Raw genomic sequence first — 9,975 nt, 5'->3', positions numbered from 1 at the left:
GGGTAGAGACAGGGAATGGTAGGGTCTATAACTCAGGAACCTAGCAGAAAAACATTGGGGAATGTTATACGTCTGAAAATTACAAGGCAACATTGAGGAAACATGGCATAACTAGAAAATAAAATAAAAATACAACTACAAAGTGCTGATACCCAATGCAATGTATCTTTTTTTATTTTAGTCTTTTTAGCACACATATAATGTATATATTTATTACATCAGTTATGCAGTATAAAAATACATTTTTGCAGTGTATTCGAAAACTTGCTTACCTCCATTCCTAAAAGCTTGAGAGCTTTTGGCTGAAGAGAAAACAGATTTAAGATATTTTATTTATGCTCAACATTACACTTGTCACTACCATAATAAATCATATTTTCAGTCAATGTACGTATAATTTATTGTCTACTTATAAAGAAACATACTAAATATATATGCAGTTTAACATTGGAAAATAATATATTACTGTAGATACAGTTCTATAAATATATGTGATATTTATTTCAAGGTTTACAATATATTACAATATGTATTTTTTATTATTACATCATTTTAATGTGATAGATAGATAGATAGACAGATAGATAGATAGATCTATATTTAAATATTCCTAAAGAATCATTACTCATTCTTACCCTCTTTGGTCCAAATAAGTTATTATAAAGAGTTCTAAAGGTCTTTCTGGTGTAGTGACAGCGATAGGCTCCACCCATTAGGTACTCAAGCACAAGGCCAATATCAATCAAACTGACATGATAATCGGGAGGAAGGTTACCCTGTAAAAAAACACATGCATTATAAGGGTGATAGAGTATGGATGATACTACTGATAGTATGTGATTTTCTTGTAACAATTAAAGGAACAAAAATTAATTTTTAATTTTGATTTAAAAAAACAATAAACCTACAATGTTAGTGGTAACATAATTCAGGATTACACCAAAACAATATAATACATTTTACCAGGTTACCTAAGTTTAACTGTCAGATACATATTTTAAGAGTTAAATTGTTTAAAGGGCAACATTATATATGATGATTGTCACATTGTTTTTTCCTCTGCCTTAAACCTATTCAGTTAATATGATAGAAATTTTCATATGCATTACACATAACTAACTGTTGTTGATATTTTAACCAAGAAACATCATTTTAAAAAATAATTGCAGATAATATCAATAGCTACCTGACTATTCAAAGTAGCATTTTATCTATTTATAGTGAAATCTATATAATATATACAGTAAGTTTCTTTGCTTAAAATAATTTCAATGCATTCCACTGACTGTGGCTGTTTATTTAATCAGTTGCTGTAACCATTTTACACCAGCATATCTATTACATTTATTGACAAGATAGATTGTAGTGTACTCTGAGTCTGTACATGTATGCAGCGACATATTATGATTTACAGAGTGAGAAAAGAACTTCACCTCCATATTAACCCATCCGAATCCACTAGACATTCTCTGCATGGCAATGGAGCGGTGATGATGGATGATGGAAAATATTAAGAACATGTTAAGATGAAAAATGACAAACATATACAAGTGAATGTATGGCGAACACAAAAACAGCTTGAAAGTAAAAATATGGCACATATAAAGCTATGCCATATTTTCCACAAGTATGTATTTCATATGGGTATTGAGATATTTTATCTAGAGAATTTGGATTATAGAATTATTGTAATATCTCACCCAACCAAAAAACTCATTTAATACTTGCCAATCTCTTTATTTCAATGCATATAAAGAGTGAATGGGTACTTCCTGATGCTTATTCTATGTAATTTCTTGTATCTAAGTTTGATTTGTCAATGATCCAGATGAAAACTCTAAGAACTCTGACTCTGATTGGCATTTCTGAAAAACTTCATAGTTCCAAACATTTTGTTACATCACATTTTTAATGTAAGAGACACGAGGGAGCTGACAGTAGATATGTTTGGGAAAGCATTATAAATAGTGTTTAATAAAATGGGTTTCCAGTTCATCAGATTACCTACAAAAGGAAGTGGGGTGGACTAGTGGACAACAGATTTATTTGGAAAGCTCTGTGCAAGTAGGTTGTGTTCCTTGTATGCATGCCAAGACACATTTCTTAGATTGTAAGCTCCAAGGAGCAGGGCCCTCCTAACCCTCTTGTATTGAACTGTATTGTTGCTGTATTGTCTCCCGTTATATTGTACAGTAAAGAGCTGAGCAAACTGTTGGCGCTATATAAATCCTGTATAATAATAATAATAAAAATTTCTTAAAGTATTAAAGAAAAAACGTTTTTGTTACTTTTGGATAGAGTGGGGGATGGTTAGACGTTCTATCAAGTTTATATTGATGTCTGTGTTCCTATTGGGGAGATTCACCCCTCTCTTTGTCATGATGACAGTTGTCATTGAGAAAGAAAATCAGTAAACCTCTATAAGAGGGTAATTCACTGGAAAATGGTAGATTTCCTCTAACTTCCTATTGTGTTTCTGGGACAGGAACTGCATGGAAACTTCCCCAATAGTACACAGCAAAGAATAAGCTAGCTGGTTTTTATCTATTCCCTACTCTACTTTACCTAGGGTGTAATAACATTGTAACTTTTATAATGCAAACTATAGTGATCAGATTAAATTTCACTACTCTTAGTAAAATAAAATATAACTAAATGTTATAGGTGTTTATTTTGTGTATCATCATTCTTTTCATGTAGTGCCATGATAAATAGACCTGATTGCCTACTTTTGTCTCAAAACATTGCACGCTGAATAAAATATTGATTATCTATCTATCTATCTATCTATCTATCTATCTATCTATCTATCTATTTAAATATCATAGTGACCCACAGTTCATATGTTCTGTGGAAAGAACCTAAATACCTCAGGATGATAGTAAAATATGTTTTTTGGCCTAACAATTATATTTAAAAGTTGACTACAATTCACAGTCCTTGGTTTGAATATATCATTTACCTTTTTTACATCTCTTACAAGATAATGGAGAGTATTTGGTGGACCCAGTCTCTGAAACAGAAAACAATAATCAGTGGTTGGGAACACACACTATGGGGCCACAGATTTCTCTTGATATGTTTTTCGAATATTGTAGATTTAAAGATGATATATACAGCAATATTTTTCATACGATGACAAGCTCACTATCCCATAACATCATAGAAGAATAGCACCAATCATCACCGGCAAGCCTACATTATTTGAAATTCTAGGCAATTCAGTTTGGATCTAACACAGAAATGTCTTTCACTTTCCTGTTGACTAAACTGAACAGCAAGAGATTGAGAAAGGGTAAATATAAGAAAATAAAGTGAACCTTTTGCTTAAGCCAATAGACAAAGCAAAGGTTCTTTGATTGGCTTGACTTTGTGCAAAGTGATTGCTTTGATGACCAATCACAGCAATCACCAGTGTAAACAGTGTAGTACTCTTTATATTGTAATCCCTCCCATTCTTTTCACAACAGGCGAAGGGATGAATTAATCCATTTAGTAAATCCTCTGGATGCAGCAGAGGTAAGGGGCGATTGGAGGTGGGGTACGGGGGAGTGTTTCCAGGGCCAATGACCACTATGTTGTAGGTTTTCTTTTGGGGGAATTTAAAGTGATGGAGGAGGGGGTTTTAAAATTCCACTGTCCAACAATGATTATGGGGTCTTTTTTTGGGAGGGGGTGTTAAAAAGCCATTCACCCCAGCCCTCGGATGCTCAGTGACACAGCAAGAGCCACTATACCGAACGCCAACCGCCATCATGACCGACGCAGCAGTCTCCTTTGCCAAGGACTTCTTGGCCGGTGGTGTGGCCGCTGCTATCTCCAAGACTGCTGTAGCACCAAGTGAACGAGTCAAGCTTTTGCTGCAAGTCCAACATGCAAGCAAACAAATCACAGCTGACAAGCAATACAAAGGAATTATGGACTGTGTTGTCCGTATCCCTAAAGAACAAGGTTTCTTGTCCTTCTGGCGTGATAACCTTGCCAATGTGATCAGGTATTTCCCAACCCAGGCCCTCAACTTTGCCTTCAAAGACAAGTAGAAGAAGATCTTCCTCGATGGCGTTGACAAGAGGACCCAGTTCTAGCGTTACTTTGCTGGAAACTTGGCATCTGGAGGAGCTGCTGGAGCCACATCCTTGTGCTTCGTCTACCCACTTGACTTTGCTCTAACCCGTCTAGCTGCTGATGTTGGCAAGGCCGGCGCTGACAGAGATTTCAAGGGTATTGGTGATTGCCTTGTCAAGATTTTCAGATCCGATGGGCTTAAAGGCCTCTACCAAGGTTTCAATGTGTCTGTCCAGGGAATAATTATTTACAGAGCTGCTTATTTTGGAATCTGTGATACAGCTAAAGGCATGCTTCCAGATCCCAAGAACACACAGATAATCGTCAGCTGGATGATTGCTCAGACAGTAACAGCAGTGGCCGGCTTTGCCTCTTACCCATTCGACACAGTGCGTCGTCGTATGATGATGCAGTCTGGAAGAAAAGAAGCTGAGATCATGTACCGTGGCACAATGGACTGCTGGAGGAAGATTGCAAGAGATGAAAAAGCAGGGCTTTCCTCAAGGGTGCCTGGTCCAACGTGCTCAGAGGAATGGGTGGTGCTTTTGTCTTGGTCTTGTACGATGAGCTCAAGAAATAAATCTAAGTTTATCCCTGTTCAGATGTCTGTGACCTGGCATGCTGTATTATGTAACATACCCTGAATGTTCTGGACTTTCGATTTTTTATTTGTCAAACACACCTTTTTATTTATAAAATGTAACTGGTAATCTTACTGGTTGATATTTGGGGAAACAAGTTTATTTCATTTCACCAGCTTTCCACATTAACATAAATCATTCCCTTATACCCACTTACTACCAGTGGGGCCTGCATTTGTAGTGCACGGCTGACAGTAGGTGGGCTTACTTGATGGGACTCAATTCAACTTTCCTTTATTTTCTATTTCTGTCATTCATATTTTTAAATAACCTAGGTTGGAGGAAATAAAAAATATGGATTTAAAAAAAAAACAAAAAAAAATTCACCACCAATGCAATTGGTTTTTTTTTTTTTGTTTTGGGGGGGGGGGGGGTGTTAAATTGTTTAGGCTTTACTCTTGACATCTAGCCATTGCGCACACAATACATTTTTAGTGCAATGCAATTTCAGCCTTTCAACCTTTTTAACTTTTCATCTTTTCAACTATTTTCCTCTAAGAACAGAAGACTTTCACTTGACTTCACCTGTACCTTCATTTATTTTTTAACCTCCTCAATACCAGCTTGTTTCTTTATTTCCAAATAATTGAGGCAAAAAATTAGACCACCTTGGGATGTCTACTTGCCAAAAAAAGGGTCAATTTGGGGTGTTTTGTACTGTCCTGACAATTTAATTTCAACAGAAAGTACACAAAATTGTAAAAGAAAGCTCTATTTGCCTCATAAATTATATGAAATTTATTTAATTGTCAGAAAATTATCACAACACTGAAAAATGGCTTGGTAATGAAGGGGGTGTAGCTTGTTGGTCCTGAATAGGGATGAGCTTAAAGTTCGGTCCAAACCCAAGATCGGACTGAAACCTGGCTGTTTGGGCATTTGGACTCCAGATTCCTATAAGCCTCTAACTTACAGACCCCTACAACCACCAGGCCAGGGTTGTGGGGAAGAGGCCATTGTCCTCATCAACATGGGGGCAAGGTGCTTTGCAAGGGGGATCCCCCTGGCAGGGTAGCTTCTCATGTTGAGGCTATATGGCCTGGTATTGTTCAAGAGGGGGGTAGCATGCTGTTGATCCTACACATACTGTTGACGTTGCCAGTAGATTCAAACTAATGCAACTTAGTAATTTGTTTGGAGACCCCTTTTTTAAGTATAACATTCATTTTTTCTGCCACTATGCGCCTCTTAGGAATGGAACTTTTGGTAGCATAAATATGTGCTTATGATCATCCATGCTCCAGTGTGTATGGGTAAGGTTATAGTGAGTTTAAAGAAATAGATGAGCATTTACCAATGAACACAATGGCCTGCATTATACCAAGCTCAGTTTGCAATTTATGAGCTTAAATGAAAAAAACATTGTGTATCATTTCTCTTTCAGTGTGTAAAATAGGTTTACATTACTTACTGTATTGTACAGTTCTTCTAATCTTGGAATAGTGAGAAACCTCTGCATGTTAACACCATTCTCAATAAGAAGCTTTACAAAGTCCACCCGATCTAGAACCAGTGCGTCCATCATTGCTTGTTCTAGGGAATTCACCTTAGAAAAAGTTACAAAGCATTATTAAAGTGTTACTCCATCTTTTCCTGTTTTGTACAGTGTGTTCAACAGCTAGCTCTTGGACATGCTTTTATTGCTGTCTGAGTCTCCTTTGTAAAGATTTTACCACACCACTTAAAAGTGAAGGGAAACCCAAAACACTGTCCAGGCACAGATATAGTTCAGTAATGATTTTCTTATTTGCCTAGTGCTGCAAAACAAACCTCTTAAATACACATGCAACAACTAACAGAAGTTTAATATTTTGGCCAGATGGTCAGGTAGGGTCTCTTTTGATTGAACAGATAAAATTAACATAAAGCAGAAGGCACTATCTGGCAAAAGACATTACACAGACACTTACACAGACAGACAGTTCACATTTAAAATTTTGTTTGATTGAGAAAGAATGTCTATCCTGCTCCTTCAAATTTTCTCATCCCTCCTGAACATTTCTGAAAATGAACATTTTTTAAAATAATTGTACTGGTGTATGGCCAGCTTAAGACTCCTCCAATGTTGTTGCTACACCTCTCTCCTCATTGACTCACAGTACTATTGTGCAGCAGTATCCACGCAACACAGACTGCTCAACTCTTGCTTCCGGGCTTCCTACCAATAAATGCTGCACATTATACAACCTATGCTTTAGCAAATCTTAGCATGTCACACCATCATCAAAGGTGGCATTCTACCTGAATTCCTTCCTACACCAATAAATATTAATATAAGAGGTGTGTCCAAAAAGTAATGAGAATTATATTTTAAAAATAATTTTATTGAAAAATTTTACAACTGAACATTGTCTCCTTCAAAGTATGCACCTTGTGAGTGTACACAATGCTCCCAGGGATTTTTTTCTTCTTCATAGCATCCCTGGACGTTTTCAAGTGGGATGACATTGGCATTCAGAGCCTGCACAGTGCCTCTTTGGACATTATCAACACTACCAAAATTGTGTCCTTTCAAATCCTTTTCATTCAAGCTTTCTTGGTGTGATATGATGTAGCTGTGTGCCATTCCGAACCTCTTTGTCTCAGGATTGTACTCAAACACCCAGGATTCTTCTCCCATGATCAAGTGACTCAAAAAATCAAGCTCTCTTTCCAAACAAGCCAGCAGGTGTTTGCAAAGAAGTTGACAATGTTCCTTTTGATCAGGTGACAATTTCTTTTAAACAAGTTTTGCACATACTTTTCTCATGTTCTAATCCTGAGTCGCGATTTCATGAACAATTGACTTGGTAATTCCTGTTTCTACTGCTATCATTCTGACAGTGAGCCATCAGTCATGGTTGAGAACAGACCTCACTGCATCCACATTTTGTTCTGTTTTTGACAAAGAACATTGTTCGTCTTCAACACTTTTTTGTCCTTGCTTGAAGGCCTTGTGCCATTGGTACACTTGTGTAGATGATAGACTCCATAGACTTTCCTAACCATTTCCAAAGTTTCTGATGCACTTTTACTATTTCACACAAACTTTTATTGTGTACCGCTATTCCAAATGCTCTTGCATTTTTCTTAATATGAGGTACTCGAACAGGGTGTCACAAAAAAGAATGTCTTGACTCTGAGAGGGCTGGAATGCAACTGATCAGTGTTCTAACGTATACCTGGCAACTTCCTCCCCCCTCAAGTGACCTTGGCCAACTTCTCCCTATAAAGAGCCCTTCTCGAACATAGGAACTTAATTCTCATGGGTAGTAGTTTATGGCTTTGATGTCAACACAAAGCAGTAAGAGAGCTGGACAGAGACCCATATTAATGCCCTCAAAGCTAAAAAAGAAACAGACTGAACTTTCAAACAAATCTGGAAAAAAAATACTTTTCATACTACAAAGTGTTACTGTAAAAGAAAAAGTATACTCAATAATTGAATAAACTAAACGTTAAAAAGTACCCAGTTCAGAAGCTCAATCTTCCTGGGGTCAGTCTCTTCTTCAGGCTCCTCTTTGCCTTTTCCTTTCTTTTTGCCTTTCCCCTTTCCTCTTGGTGCTTTAGTTTGAGCTGCAGGTGATCGCTTTTCTTTATCCTGGGCAGACCCATCAGCTGTTGTAAGGCTTCCTAAAGGCTGGCATCACAATATAAATTAAAACATTTGGAAGATTAATATTTTATTTGAATTTAGGAAAATCTACCATTGAAGGCTATAACGCAAACACTGTTTAAATAATTGATCTCTTATTGGTAAACATTCTATCTCTATCTATCTCTCGGAAGAATATTCTAGTCCCAACATATATAATATATGCTCATAAATTGCCGTAATATTTGTGTAAAGAAGCCACAATGTAACATTTCACTAGTACAAAGTGCTGACATTTTGCTTCATGTCTTTGCCCAGTGTTCTGAATAGCAGACTGCATATTTCTATATGAAAATGTTAAGTTTTTCAAAACATGTAATTGAATATTCTATTTTTATCCACCGCATCTCACAAGTTCCACAGAAAGTAAACATGGTTTCAATTATATTTTAATAATCAACAGACAAAGGAGCAATTACACAATTATTAGTTTAAATACATTTTACTAACATATATATTCTGGATTTGAAAAATTGCTGCCTTTTTAAAAATGCTTCTCTTCATATACAGTCTCACATAATTAATGGCTAGGTTTTTCACAGGAGTAAAAAACAAACCTTACCGGCCATTGGTGTCCAAAAACAAAAATTTGGCTGCGTGCAATATCGACCCGATTCCAGGCTAATGCTAAACTAAGCTGGTCTGGTGCAGAGGCATTTGTACCTTGTGAAAAAAAAAAAAAAAAAGGCTTTTTGTTATTGTTTGGCGTAATGTATGCACCATGAAATGGAATCAGGAAAGCTAAACATACACAGACAGAAACCGCTGGATAACATAAACACTTTTGTAAATTATTTAGTAATCCCATTGTGTTTGGAGGGCAAAACACCACAATGGAAGTTCTTGAAGGGCTTGTATTGCCTTCACATGGGTTTCTTTCAACATATCCATGAATCTACCAATAGTAGTCCATGAGGCATTAAAGGAGCGTATTGGATCATCTCTGTTGAGTGATTGAGAGAAAATCCGGCCTGTAAGAACCCTGGAAATTTTTTGTGATTATACTGTTCACTTTTAGATTTTCTTGCAACAAAATGCCAGTTTGTGACAGTTAGCTTAGAAACATAGAAAAGTGACGGCAGTAAAAGACCAAGTGGTCCATCGAGTCTTTTTTTGTGTGTACTTTTTTTGTGGGGGTGTGTTGTTTTTTTGTTTTTGGTTTTTTTTTGGGGGGGGGGTTGGTGGAGGGGGGATTATGGCGTGGGTTGTTTTTTAGGGGTTGGTCCTTCCAGTGAAGGGAACTCTTAAGGCATCAGCATACCAGACATTTTGGACAATTTCATGCTCCCAACTTTGTGGGAGCAGTTTGGGGATGGCCCCTTCCTGTTCCAACATGACTGCGCACTAGTGCACAAAGCAAGGTCCATAAAGACATGGATGTGCGAGTTTGGGGTGGAGGAACTTGACTGACCTGCATAGAGTCCTGACCTCAACCTGATAGAACACCTTTGGGATGAATTAGTGCGGATACTGTGAGCCAGGCCTTCTCATCCGACATCAGTACTTGACCTCACAAATGCGCTTCTGGAAGAATGGTCAAACATTCCCATAGACACACTCCTAAACCTCGTGGACAGCCTTCCCAGAAAAGTTGAAGCTGTTATAGCTGCAAAGGGTGGGCCAACTCAATATTGA

The 9,975-nt window shown here is 37.1% G+C and overlaps 1 protein-coding gene and 1 pseudogene across 1 annotated transcript in view; one reads left to right on the top strand and one right to left on the bottom strand.

The window, feature by feature from the left end:
* The window catches only part of TRPM1 (transient receptor potential cation channel subfamily M member 1), a 224,436-nt gene that overhangs the window by 71,877 nt on the left and 142,584 nt on the right, over window positions 1–9,975 (bottom strand). The window contains exons 10-16 of the mRNA XM_089652440.1: window positions 8,903–9,003; window positions 8,155–8,325; window positions 6,118–6,252; window positions 2,963–3,013; window positions 1,434–1,469; window positions 636–776; window positions 273–302 (exon numbers count right to left, since the gene is read on the bottom strand). Coding sequence (XP_089508566.1) covers window positions 273–302; window positions 636–776; window positions 1,434–1,469; window positions 2,963–3,013; window positions 6,118–6,252; window positions 8,155–8,325; window positions 8,903–9,003 — 665 coding nt within the window. The remainder of the gene's footprint in view (window positions 1–272; window positions 303–635; window positions 777–1,433; window positions 1,470–2,962; window positions 3,014–6,117; window positions 6,253–8,154; window positions 8,326–8,902; window positions 9,004–9,975) is intronic.
* LOC149447581 (ADP/ATP translocase 2 pseudogene) lies at window positions 3,728–5,028 on the top strand (annotated as a pseudogene).

Source organism: Staurois parvus, unplaced genomic scaffold (assembly GCF_062004578.1).
Source record: "Staurois parvus isolate SC_StPar_1 unplaced genomic scaffold, SC_StPar_1.0 ptg000682l, whole genome shotgun sequence".
Classification (NCBI taxonomy): domain Eukaryota; kingdom Metazoa; phylum Chordata; class Amphibia; order Anura; family Ranidae; genus Staurois; species Staurois parvus.
The sequence above is the reverse complement of the archived record's forward strand: the minus strand, read 5'-3'. Positions and strand labels throughout refer to the sequence as shown.